Below are 14,585 nucleotides of genomic sequence, written 5' to 3'. Positions count from 1 at the left end.
CCAAGTTACCCTGAGAGAGAGAGAGAGAGAGAGAGAAAAGTAGAAGGGAATCACCAAGAAAGAGAAGAATGATGATATCCAGCTCAGGACCCTGGGTGTACCAAGCCCATACTCACCAGATGTGAGCCCCCGGGGTTAAATATAAATGATCGTTTTGCTATTTGTTTTTAGATAATAAAATAATATAATATAATTTTTGTATATCTTGATTATTAGAAGGGGGTGTGGGTGGTTTCAGCACACACCACACACAAAAAAAATAAATAAATAAATAAAATAAAATAATAAAGGGGATATGGGGGGTTTCCCCCCAATAAAAAAATAAAAACCTATAATAATTGAGGTTCATGTGACACAAGTCAGAGGGGAGCGAAGTGACCTTCTGACTTGTTTTCAAAAATTTCAGATGACTTGGATAGGCATCAAGAATGGTCAGAAGTTTGTTTGTTTCGGGATTTATTGGGCGCATTGGCAACTATGACCATAGTACGCCAGATGGTCAGAAGAGTGGCAGCTGTGCTTTAATGCACCAAAATGTAAGGCTTAACACTTGGGGAATAGAAATTTCAATACACTTGAATGTTGAATTAAAAAGTAGACAAAGAAAGGGATTTGAAGATTACCGTATGAGTGGGCACGAAGTTCTCTGTGCAATTCAGACGGCTGAAAATAAGGGCTTGTGGTATCCTAACATAATTTATTGAACATTTACTTGTAAAGATTGGGAAGACAATCCTACTGTACAATATGGAGACTGCAGGATGTTTTCTTTTAGCCAGTGAGTTAATTACTGATGATGATGATGTGGTTACAAAGGAACTGGATGCAAAAAATAATTTTGATATCATACTTGGATTTCAGGAAAACTTTTGATATTGTTGCAAACAGAAGACTTCTGTATAAATTGGAGCAGTATGGTATTAAGGGCAAGTTGCTACAATGAATAAAAGGATGGTTGAGTGGAGAAGAAAGAGAGTGCTAATCAATGGATGCTACTCTTCATGGACTAATGCTAATGTTATTATTGGAGTTCCACAGGGTTTGGTGTTGGGCCCACTGTTTTTTTGAATATTTATCAATGATATTGATGAAGGTATATCAGGCTTAATGTCCAAGTTTGCAGATGATACAAAGGTTGGTCAGATGGGCTGGGAAGTGGAAACTGAAATTTAACATTGACAAATGCAAAGTACTACAAATGGGTAGAGTAACCATAGAGTAAAGTACCAACTGTGTGGTACTACACTTAGGAAGGTAGATAATGAAAAAAGATCTGGGAGTAATTGTGCAGGCAGATATGAAGTTATCTGAACAGTGCAGACAGGCTGCCAGAGCAAGTCATGGCATATTGTCAATGATATACAGGAATTTTGCTAGTAGGGAAAAGGAGGTGATTATCTCTTTGCATAAGGCAATGGTCAGGTCACACCTTGAGTACTGCATACATGTCTGGAGGCCTCATTTTAGGAAGGATGTAGAGTTGCTTTAGCGAGTACAGAGAAGGGCAACAAGATTGGTGGACAGAGAAGAGCAACAAGCCTCTTACCAAGAAAGGCTTAAGTTCTGCAAATTGCAGTGTCTGGAGACTAGGCATCTGCAAGGTGATCTGACTGAAGTGTATAAGGTCTTGAATGGGTTCAGCAGGCTCGGTTCTGATGGGATTATTCCTCTTGCTCAGATTACAAACCTGAGGGGGGCTGTTGTTGTTGTTGTTTGGTTTTTAGGAGCATTAGCAACTAAGGCCATATTGCTTCGAGGATATGCGGTGGTCATTTCCTGACCTTTCTGCATCCTCCATATTTGGTGGCTCATGGGCTCGAACCCCAGTCTAATCAAGAAGTGTGTGCTAAGCACTGTTGCTCCTGCCCACCTGGCTAGGGAGGCACCACCTGAGGGGGCATAAATTAAAATTGAAGAAAGACAGTTGTAGAATAGATATTCAGAAATTTGCTTTTAGCCAGCGAATAGTTGATTGCTGGAACAAACTTCCGTCTGTCGTTGTGGAAGTTCATAGCTTAAATAAATTCAAGGATGAACTGAACAAACGTTTAGAGGATATGGATGAGTGAAATGATTTTTTTTTTTTTGGATGATGCTACATAAGCTTGCTTTTTTGCATCGTATGCCTCTAGTACTGCTACTGGAATAAATTGCCTCCACAGTGATTGAGGCTGATAGCTTGGGGAAATTCACCCGTCAGTTGGACAGATTTTTATGTAAGGAAGAATCAACCTCTTATTTTATTATTTATTTATTTTTTTTAAATAAATTTATTTATTCATGGTTTTTTGGCTGGTGCAAAAAAAAAGTTTCAGGTCCAATGGGGAAACATAACTCTCGGCATTTCCAATTATAAAGTTTGTTTTTCTGCAGTATGCCATTTATTTATACTTCATATAAATGATCTGAAAAATTAAGTCAATTCAGTGTTTACCAATGTTTATATTTAATTGTTAATGGGGTGGCACTGTCTAATTTCACTATCAGAAAGATAGGCCTTTCTGATAGTGAAATTGGGAAATTGTTAGGCCTTTCTGAAGAAATTGAGAGGGAAAAAAATACTCTTAAAATAAAATAGTTTCCAACTGTTCTATATGGTGTGACTGACTTTTGGTTTCACTAAATGAACTAAAGCAATTTTGGTCTGAAGAACAGGCATACAGAATTCAATTTTTCAAGAATGTAAGAGTTATGGCAATAAAGTTCCCGGGCTTTCCCATGTGCCTCGCAGTCATGTTCAACGAATATAAAAATAAATGGAAGTGGTGTGTTGTAGTTCAAATGGCCTCCAACAGATAGTGGTACATGGACTGTCCAGTAGGTAGAAAGGTTGGAAGCAACAACCAGTTTTGTTAGTAATGTTAATGTTTCGTGCCACAGTTTTGCAACAGAACAACGAAAGAATATCACATTTTGCTTTAAACTGGAAAAATCTACAACAGAAATGTATGAAATGCTAAAAAACTGCCTATAGTGATGAAACATAACCATCAAACTGAACATCACCTCTTTGTATGCCTTCGCCGACTTTTTAGAAACTTTACAACAGTGTAATAAGTGCAGGTGGTGATTACTTTCAATAAAAATAAAGCCATTTTTGAGCTCCTTCACTTTGTGTTCTTTTTATTGTGCCAATCTGGTAACTTTATTGTCACAGTTTGTGTTTACCAGGAAGGGATTTATGCTGATATTTTGGATGTTACATCTCTGTCCACCCACAAAAGGATAAAGAAAATGAATTCAAAGCAGGTGCTCTAATCTACAAAATATTTTCAATTATCTAGATGGAATGTTTGGTGAATATTTTCTTCCAGAAAGAAATATTGCATTACAGCTTTTAAATATTACATTCAATATAATCAATTTTTTGATTGTTAAAATAATGCTGGACTACAAAGGGTTAATCATATTTAATAAGCACAGATGCATGCAAAAATTTAGATTTTTTATAATAGGGTCTAAACAGGACTGATAATATATATCACTCCTACTTTGACCCTATTATAAAAAAAATAGTTATTTGGTTATACATATATATATGTTGTATTGTCTATTTTTCCAGTTTTTTTTTCTTCTGAAAATGCTTCAGATTTTAGGGTACTGGGGCATTAAGTACCTTAAAATCTGAGGTCTGCAAATGTTTCAAATTTTAGGGTACTGGGGCATCCATCCTCTAGTTATGAATAATTTTATTTTAAAACATTAATGACAAGTTTTATATACTTAAGTAATAGTGCAAAAAAAATAAAATATATAATACCTGATTTCAACTATTTCTGCTGTATATATTGCTCCAAATTCCAAAACAGGTTCTTTCTGCAAAAGAACAGTAATAATTCAATGAATTTTAGAATTTAAAAAAGAAAATTGAGGCTATCAGCATTGTAGTAGGATAATACCACTAATGCAGTGCTTTTTCAACCTGTGTGCCACAGAAAAATGCAAAAAAAAAAAAAAAAAAAAAAAAAGATACTGTGTTTTCTTGGAAAACACAGTAGTCTCTGTGATATTTTTCTAAAGCACAATTTCTGAAGGTCACATAGAATTCTAGAAGTCACAACCATAAAACAAAAACAATTTGCAGTCTTCAGTTTATTGGGCTTTTTGTTTGTACAATCTGGTAGTAAACTCTTATCTTTTGCTTATTATAATCAAAATTCAATTTGCAAACGTGATCACTATAATTGTAGCTTACTGTACTACTGTTAATAAAAAAAAAGAAGAAAGATCAGCCTTTCAAATTATTCTGGATAACTGACGTTTTACTGTATTTTTAAAAGTGTACTGCAGCAATGAAAGGATTGAGAAACACTGTGCTAATGGGAAAATAGCAAAACTTAAAACTATATAAGAATTCTAGCAAACTATGGTTTGCAAGTATAACTGCTTTAAATTAGTAAACTGAGGATTATCATTCATTACATTTTATTCAATTATATTTTAACTGCATTTCATTTAATAGGCTAACTTCCTTCATAATAAGTCATCTATAGAAGCACCAGATCACTCATCATAGTAGCATCTCACACTTTAAATGAATAAAAGAGTAGCCTTTTGACGACATCCTTTGTTTAAAAGTCATGCTTCTCTAGAGCAATTCATGGTTAACTCATCAGTGGTAGTGTGGCACCTGACAGGTGCTTTTCAAAAATAACACTCCCACGTTACCCTTTAATTAATGATTAAAATTTTGAACTTATTTCTAGCTTACTTATAAATGTAGTTGGACTTTTACTGCAACAGTTCCTGATTTTTTCCCCTTACAGTTTCTTACATAGTAATTACTTGTGAGCACCTCTTGGGTGTTGTGCAACCATTTGTATAACAATTTTTTCATTTGTGTGAGAAGTACCATGGGAACTTACACTGGTATGAAGTTTCAAATTCCATGCTTGTTTAATATTCAAGATTAATTGCCTTTCCACTCCCATAAGTTAAACATCTACAGTTACAGAGCAGTTGTTTTTGAAAGACTTTATTAATATTTTAACATAGTAAAGATATCAAAATGCAATATGATATTCATTTAAGATGAACGTTACTCCATGGGAAGTAATATAAGTAGGAATCACATGTCACACATGAAGAGTGCCAAATTTGAAATAAAATGATTACCTCAAAAAAAAAAAAAAAAAATGAAAATTAAAGTGTAAAATAGATCAACTGGAAAATAGATCAAAATAATGTATTCAAATCTATATTTTTTGACAGATTTTTTTAATTTTTCGAATAATTAATTTTTTTCCTGATTTTTTGAAAATAACAATTAAAAAAAGAAAAAAGATCCATGCCATGTGTAAGGTTTCTCCACCACACCGGTTTAAGAAATTTTATTCTATCTAGGGTAGCAACCTCTTTAGTGGTTGCTACCCTAGATAGGTTGTTGGAAGGGAAAAAAAAAAAATCCATAATGTTCTTTATTCTGTAACTATAGATGAGAACAAATAAATAAAATTATCACAAGTCTTATTGTCAAAAAAATAATAAAATAAATAACAAATAAAAAAAAATTCTTGGCTAACTCACTTCTAACACAGAGCAGTGTGAAGTGAGTGAAACCGAAGCTCAATGAACACAGGAGTGGGCATGCAGCATACCTTGTACACAAACATGAAACTAAATAAAAATAATTTTTTGGTTATATTTCTCCTAATGAAAGTTAATAATACATATTGAAAGTGAATGCCATATTTGGGGCATAACAAAATGCACACTCACAATAACTAACAGATATTTAAATTTTTAAGTTCTGTTTTTGGTGTAAAAAATTCACCTGCTAGACGATTAAGACCTTTGTATTCCCTCATGGCACACAAAATATACTGAGGACAAGACATGAACCCTCTGCTAGCTACAAGATGTATAAAATGACAAGAGAGTACTCAATTTACTAATTTATTTCATAGGTCATATAGCATTTGATATAAAATAACTGAAATTACAGCTTTATGTTGTGAAAAAATGATAGTCTTCTCATAATGCTAACTCTTCCAAGAGTTAGCATTATAAGCTTACAAATTAACAGGAATTCTCATAGAGGAAGTGCAGTGCTATTTAAATGTAATGTGGTGCTAACATGAATAAGTTTGATGGCTATCCATTATATTAGAGACTGACTATGAAAAGAATGCCTTTTCCATTCAAAACTGAGGTCTGCAAGCTAGTTTATTTATATATTAGTAAATTTTTGCACACACCTGAATCCTTTCCAAGACTGTTTCTTAATTAGTGATACTGAAACTTGTTTGGTCTTTACTTGTAAAATTTGTCAAGCACTGATTGTGAGCATTGCTTTACCAAGTGCAGCACAGATGATATTATTATTAGCCATGTGGTGCAAGGAAGCCTGAGGCTTATGCTGCACCAGCCAAAAAAAATTTCTGTTACTGAGAGAGAGAGAGAGAGAGAGAGAGAGAGAGAGAGAGAGAGAGAAAGTGTCAGAGTCAGAAGTAGAAGGGAATCACCAAGAAAGAGAAGAATGATGATATCCAGCTCAGGACCCTGGGTGTGCCAAGCCCATACTTACCAGATGTCAGCCCCTGGGGTTAAATATGCCTGATCTCTTCCGATGAAATAGTAATAGCCAGCATAACAGCTGTTGCGGCAGTGGCGATGAATTGCAAATAAATAATATGTGTTTTGATGAGAAGTCTGTTGGTGCTAGTTTATATCTATGTTGCACCCTAGGAAAATTTAAACATATCAATTAATTATGTTTAAAAATCCTTGATTGTTTATTTTTAATGAGTTTAAATCAGATAAAAATAAATAATCAAGATTTCTCTTAACTGGACTAAAAGTAGTATGGGGAATATTTGTTTAACAGTGCTGCTGCATCTTGAACTTCAGCTCCAGCAGTTTATTACCAAGTGCTCCCAGACATAATGAGGTCATTGTTAAGAGCAAAATTTGTAAATTATTACAAAATTGATTACAACAGTGATTACAAAATGATGAAATATTAATCATTTGTAAATAAATCTAACTTATTCTTCTTGCTCCAAATTAAATTCTAGCTGTACTAGTTTGTTGAAATTTAATTTCAACAAACTATTAAAGCTAGAATTTAATTTGGAACTATTAAACATTTAATTTAATTAAAAATAAACAATCAAGGATTTTTTAATATTTTCATGTTTTATTTATTTATATGACGTTATACTTTCCTGTATTTTCTTACAGCTTCAGAAGGGTGCAAAGCGGCTCCTGAAGCATCATCAGGGAATTCTCTCTCCCCCTCTTTATTACTTCTTTAGAAGTATGACTTTAATCAGCAACAGGGATATCGGAGAAACATGGTGAGTACAATGTGCACAGAAAGGACATGTCCAGGGCAGGGTAGGATAGGGTGGCTTTTAAACACTAGTTCAACTCTGTAAATACAGAAAGGACAGACAGTGTATAGTGTTTCTTGTCTTAGTGGCACCAGGGTTTTCCCCTACAAACTGTGAAGTATGCTTTGTGATGCAGTACAAACTCTGTAAATGCCAGAGATAATGTACATATTTGTGTTAAGACTGCATAATATAGTGTGGTGTTATGCTCTTGGTTAAGAAGCACACAGAATCTAAGTCAGTTGATGGGGGTAGCTTCCAGTTGATGGGGGGTAGTCAGTGCAATGCTGAATCAGTTTGGTGTGATATAAGTATTGAGAAAATAAAAATGAGAGTAGGAGAACGTTTTAGGTCAAACGATTGTGAAGACTATAATAACAACTTATACAGACAAGCAAATCAGAATGTCTTTAATGGAGGATTTTAACTTTCCATGTATTGACTGGAATTTTGGGGTTTGTTGCTCATCAACAGAACTTTTCTAGATTTATTAGATGACTATTTTCTACAGCAACATGTTAGATAGGCAACAAGTGAAAGCAATACTCTTGATCCGATTATTGATATGACTCTTCATGCATTTTTTTTTAAGAATCTCCAGATAAAGGTACTACTATGTGGCAATGATCCTAATATACTCTGTGACACTGAAATTGCAGTGTCACAGAGTGTATTAGGATTACAAGGAACAGGAATACAGAGAGGATACTTAGGAGTTATGATAGCCAAGGAATTAAGGAACACATTATAAAATGTGCAGAAATGCAGATCAATATGATGTAAATCCACCACGGTTGCAGGTACATTGAGGTGTCTCAACATAGAATTGTACAGGTGCCGAATATCCTCCTGTGGTATTTCCCACTAAGCCTCTTGCACCTGATCCTGCAGACTGTGGACAGATGTGAACATCCATGGTCTGTGCTGGCTGCAAGTGGCTCTGTAGATAGTGTCCAATCATGGCCCACATCTGCTTGATGGAAGAGATATCCAGGGACTTGGCTGGCCAAGGCAGTATTTCCACACCACAAAGTCACTCAGAGGAAACCCCCTGTGGTATGTGCTTGGATGTTTTCCTGCTGAAAAATGGTATCAGGCACCCCAGTAAGAAAGGGGAAAGTGACAGGTTACAGAGCAGTGAACAGTCAGACTGCCATTGACAAACACCAATGATGACTGATAGCTTTTCACACTATAACACTATTAGGGTGTGCAGTATAGTGTTCAACAATGGATCATTAAATTCAACAAACTGTTGCCATCGTGTATGCGGTGATCATTAGGCCCCTGACAGAAGTGGGGTTCATTGCTGGAGATCACTTGATGCCATTCTGTATTCCAGGTGGCCCATACATGGCACCAATTCAGTTGCTGCTGAAAATGGGCAGCAGTCAGGGATAATCAACATAATGGCTAGTACATACGACAGTCTCCTTCTGCCAATCAGCATGCAGTGGTGTGATGGGTGATGGAGTGACAGCCAGCTGACGTTGCAGCTCATTAGACAGTAGCTAGTGTAGCTATAGGTGTAAACCTGTCAATGGATGATCTTCCCATTTTGCAGTCTTCCGCCATGCTCCACTACCCATTTGATGAGCAGCTGCACTCTCCTGCAACCACTGTTGCTAACATTTGTGCACTGGAAGCCACATGCGTTCACAAGCCACTAAGTGGATTTTTTTATTTATTGATTTGAGATTACTGTTTTTCTCTAACTTTTGTTTAAATTAAGTACAGGTGGACCGTCATTAATCTCGCAGCATTGGGACCTATGGGGTGCTGGATTAGTGAGTTTGCTGGATCATCAGTGTTTATTTTAGCACACAGTTTACCCAACAGCTAACTACCCCATCCTACCATTAACACGTTGCCTGCCAAGCTAGTTTAAGAAAAAAAATTCCCCAGGGGTCAAAAAGTATTTAGCAAATAATTTGATTAGTAATTATAAAATAAATATTGCAATGTCAGTGTTGTCGTTTTTTCACTTAGAATATCAAAAAAAGGAGTCTTTTTTTTTATGTTGCATATGTGTGGCCCAGTAGGTTACTTTATTTCTTGAGAAGCCGTGTCGGCCACATACGTGTGATGCTATTATGGCATACATATGAAGGTTGTTTGTGATTAGTTTATTGCACGTGCGGTGAGTGCTGCAATAAAACTAATTGCGAAAAAATAAACTCTCAAACATCGCAATAAGTTTGTCAGTATTGTTAAGAGATTTTGTGAAAACAAGTTCTTTAGCACACTGTATTATCCATCATATTGTGTTCTGTTTTTCCACAAGTTTGTACAAGTGTGTTGTAAAAAAAAATCTAAAAAGAAATGGCTAAAAGAAAATTACTAAAATAAGAGGAACTGAGAGAAATTGCAGAAATTTACAACTAAGCAGAGTTAAACTTCTCACAGACACACTGCTGTCGAGTTTTTTCAGAAGTTCAACTTTATCTGTTATGGACAATGTACGGTGTTTGCGCTTTACACCACGAGAGGCACTTCCTTTATGCATTGGAACCATGGCTGGGACTAAATGTGAGCAGGTTATAATAATAAATGCAGAAAAACAAGTAGGAATGGCTTGCCAGTGTTTATGAGTTCGTGCGAACAGCTGATGCTGCAACCAATGCCACCAAAACAGTAGCAGCAGGTCGGTGCACCGACCAGGGAAATTTGAAATTACGTTTGCGAAAATTATGTCTGAATTAGCGGTGGAACCGGATTAGTGATGGTCGACCTGTAGTATAGTATTTTTTTTGTGATTTTCTAATTAATTCCAGTGTTCTCCACAGAAAATTTTTCCGGCTGGGCATGGAAGTGTAATACTTCGCACAGTATGTTTGAATTAATATTGATCGAGATCAGTGAGCATGCAATACAGTACAGCAAGAATTACTTAAATTTCAGCTTAAATTTCCACAATGCGCCGAGTCATCGGGCACTTGTTGTGCAGAATGGTTTGAGGAACACAGTTCTGACTTCCAGCATATCAATTGGCCTTCGAACTTCCCCAATATTAATCCCATAGAGCACATGTGGGACACTATGGAAAGGCACATCAGACATCTGGATACACCAATCACCTCCATACATGCAATGCTGACCACATTACACACAGCTTGGTTGGCCATACCTCCCAAACGCTTCTGACATCTTGTTGAATCAATGCCACATCGGATAGCTGCTGTACTGAGAGCAAAAGGAGGACCTACGAAGTATTAGGTAGGTGGTCATAATTCAGTGATCACTCAGTGTATATTCATCAATATAACAGATAAATACAGAAACCAACAATGGGCCCAAAACCAAACCCTGGGGCCTCCACTAATAATATTAGTCCATGACGAGCAGTGTCCTTTGATTACCACTCTCTGCTTTCTCCCACTCAATGATCCCTTTATCTATAGCAGCAACTTGCCTTTAATGCCACACTGCTCAAATGTGTACAGTAGTCTATGAGTTATTCTAGGGTTTCAGCTTACAAAGCATGCAAATATGTCTGTGTACACACATTTATGCACAGAAGTAATACACATAGTGCAATATGATCTAAGTTGCTGATGCAGCTAAAATGCAGAAATAACACCAACCACAAATACTGATTGTATAACTTTATCAAACTTAGGACTTTGTCATTTGTTTATATGCAAGTTTGAAAATGCATATAATGCCTATTATGATATTTTGGCATGTTTATCCATTCTCATATAACTCAATGAATGGATTGTCATGAAATTTTTTTTAGAGTTATGTTGAGTAACTTCAAATTTCTTTAAATTTGGACACAGAAATATAACAATATACTTATTTTTTCATGCACTTTGTGGGTTATCTTGTATGCTGAATTAACCAAGGTACTAGAAATACCATTTGTGGCAGTGTACATAAAGTGACTGCTCTTTGAAGAGTTAATTTTCTTTAAAATTTGATAAATAAACAGGGTGTTTCAAAAGTATGCATAAAAAAATCTGGAATATATGCTAGGGTACAAAATAAGGAGGGAAAAAATGTATCTTATAAGTATGTGTATCATTCTCAACAGCAAGCTGTGGATGTTTGAATTTAAAAAATGGCAGTGGAATTTTGAATAATAAAAAATTAAATAATAAAGATAATAAAATAGTAATTTACATATCTAGTAAAATATTTATTCACATTAGATGTCTCTATATGCATTTTTATCTTTTTATTATTTTGCAGCATTTAGAATTGTGTGAAATTTTTTTAAAAATCAAACAGCCATAGCTCTGCAAGCATTCAGCTATCAGAAACATACATGTGACTTTTTTTTTTCATTCCTATATATCCATGATCAGTTTACATTTCAATCAATACACTAATACAATCTCTCTCTTTGCAATTAGCAACTAGCATAACTTATCTAGCTGGTTAGGTAGTTGTTTTAGGTCTATTTTGGTCAAGATTGTATAATTATAGCCTTGAAAGAGGCCTTTAAGAATTCCACCAGGGTCTGGTGGCAGTTGAACTTAAAAACTGCCACTGTACTGTCATGGAGGACTGCCTATCTAGCAACCAAAAACAACTGTATCATGAAGAAAAAGTTTACTTTCTTCTCTTTCATGTTTGTGTGTTCACAGTAATAGTAGAGAAGTATCACAGATAATTATCCTGCAGCTCTAAAATATACTGTCAGTAAGAGAATAAATACAGCCATTCCCTGTTTGTTTGTTATTTGGTTTTTAGGAGCATTAGCAACTAAGGCCAATATTGCACTGGGGATATGCAGTGGTCATTCCCTGACCTTTCCGCATCCTCTGTATTTGGTGGTCACGGGCTTGAACCCCGGTCTAATCAAGAAGTGTGTGTTATGCACTGCTGCTCTTGCCCACCTGGCTATGGAGGCGCCGCTTAATGTCCAAGTATGCAGAAAATACAACGTTTAGCAGAGTTGTTAATGACAGTACTGGCAGTATGTTACTGCGACAGGATCTAGAAAATTTGGGCAAATGGGTTGAGATGTGGCAACTGAAGTCTAACATTGACAAATGCAAATTACTGCATATGGGTAGAAAAGGAACCCCAGAGAAACGTACCAACTGTGTGGTACTACACTTAGGGTGGTAGAAAATGAAAGACCTGGGAGTAAATGTGCAGTTAATTATGAAGTTTTCTGAACAGTGCAGACAGGCTGCCAGAGCAGGTCATGGGATCTTGTCAATGATATACAAGAATTTTGTGAGCAGGGATACGGAGATGGTGAAAATATCGTAATGTGAACCCAACCAATAACACATTAACACATCTAAAATATACTGTCAATAAGACAATAAATACAGCCATTTCCTGGCTTATGTAATACTTGACTTTACATAAGTTTTTGCCAGCCAGTACAAACATAAAAAAATCATGGAAATGTATTTTACATTCAGTAGGAATAAATGGAGGTATGGTGAAAATATCGTAATGTGAACCCAACCAATAACACATTGTTTTTTTTTGGTAATTAGTTCCAAGACTTTGGAAGTTGAAATTTTCGTTATATAACTATGCTATTTATCTCTCTAAAAAGTCATTTTTTATAATGGAAATTGCACCACACTTTCATCGTTATCATATGCTCCATTATAAGAATCAATTTTGAACACCTTTGTGATATTTTTCTAAAACACATTTCTAGAGGTCGCTACCATAAAACAATAAAAATTTGCACTTTCTGGTTTATTGGGCTTTTCTGTTAGTGCAATCTATTATAAACGGGTAGTAAACTCGATCTTATTGCATTTGCGATAATACCGATAACTGGAATTCTGTGGGTTTTTACGTTATGGTTAGGGTGAAATGAGTTCATCTTCAATCATATAAAAAACATAAATAAATTTTCAGAATCTTCTCTTCATTCCTATTTACTTTGGGGAAGGGAAAGGGACCAATGGAAAGTGCAAGTGCTGGCAGTGCTAGGAAACCAAACAAAATTGATTTAAAATGAAGATGAAAATGATTAAGAAGTAAGAAGCAGGACAAAGTTTGTCATTTATTGCATGGAATTAGGTCTCATTGCTTCAATAGTGAACACTGTTTTAAGGGATAGCTTGCGTATAAAAGAACACGTTAAAGAATCAACACATTTAAGAGCAACAGTGATCACTAAACAGCGTTCAGGTGTTATAACGAAGATAGAAAAGCTATTAATAACATGGATGGAAAATCAGATTCAGAAGCAAGTGCCCCTGAGTCCAATGGCCATTCAAGCAAAAGCAAGAAGTATTTATGAAGATATTAAGGATAAGAATAGTGATCCCCCCAAGCCAAGTTCGTGGTAAGCATAGGTTCAAGCATCGCGGTTTTCAAAACATTCAAGTATGCGGTGAAGTTGCCAGTGGCGATTCTGCAACTGCAGAGAAATTTTGTGATGTGTTGGAAAAAACTTCTAAATCTTCACAGCCCTGAACTTCCGCAGTGGCGTGCTTATCAGTTGGAGTGTTAATTCGGGCAACGATGCTCGAAAGGTAAAATTTGTTGACATTATACCTGTCTCCTCTCTTTTTGTAATTTTTCCTGTGCATGAGCTAAAAAAATTTAATAAAAAATTCTATTTACATGTTCGTCGAACATTTCTTTTTTTGCTTCAGTCAAATTTGCGAGTGCTTCATAAGCATTTTGGGAAATTCCGACTTACGTAAAATTGAAAATATGAAAATAAATGGACTTGTTTTTTTTTATTCCATTGCATAAAGAGATAAATACTGTATATTCCAGTGAAAAACTTTTAATAACAAATGGTGTGAAGCTTTCAGGGTTAAATGGGCTTCTTCTTCAGCAAATTATTCTAACAGGATGAAGAATCTTGTTAGAATAACAGGATTCTTTATCCCTTTATTCTAAGAGACAAAAATCGTTAGAGACAAAAATTTAACAGATACAGAGTTGTGCGTGCAGTGATGCATGCATGGTCACAAGATTAAACATTCAACTATTAAATTGCTGCTCATTGTTGTTGCATGGACGTGTGTGGATTTGCTGCTAGTGTTTATCCAGTTTCAAGATAGTTGCCGCCAAGATATGGTGTAGCCTCGTGCCCTTGCAGCAATTCATAGTTCCTGAATTGCATAATATGTTAGGCGACTTTAGCCAGAGCCGGTGGCAAAAGTGTTGGGACTGGTCAATCATTTTGAAATCGTGCCTGGGGTTAAGGTCATGGTGGGTCGACCAGAAGTGTTCTGCGATTGCGGAGTGGTCGGTCTCACCAAGGCGAATTGACATGTCGTGCTCTGCAAGGTGGTCTTAAAGGCGTCTCGA

At 35.7% G+C, this 14,585-nt stretch overlaps 1 protein-coding gene across 1 annotated transcript in view; it reads right to left on the bottom strand.

Moving 5' to 3' along the window:
• PNPase (polyribonucleotide nucleotidyltransferase 1) overlaps positions 1–14,585 on the bottom strand; it is a 389,999-nt gene that overhangs the window by 44,846 nt on the left and 330,568 nt on the right. The window contains exon 21 of the mRNA XM_090380364.1: positions 3,761–3,816. Within this exon, the coding sequence (XP_090236490.1) occupies positions 3,761–3,816 (56 nt within the window). The remainder of the gene's footprint in view (positions 1–3,760; positions 3,817–14,585) is intronic.

Source organism: Mastigoproctus giganteus, chromosome 8 (assembly GCF_048544385.1).
Source record: "Mastigoproctus giganteus isolate SK-2022 chromosome 8, ASM4854438v1, whole genome shotgun sequence".
Lineage (NCBI taxonomy): Eukaryota > Metazoa > Arthropoda > Arachnida > Uropygi > Thelyphonidae > Mastigoproctus > Mastigoproctus giganteus.
The sequence above is the reverse complement of the archived record's forward strand: the minus strand, read 5'-3'. Positions and strand labels throughout refer to the sequence as shown.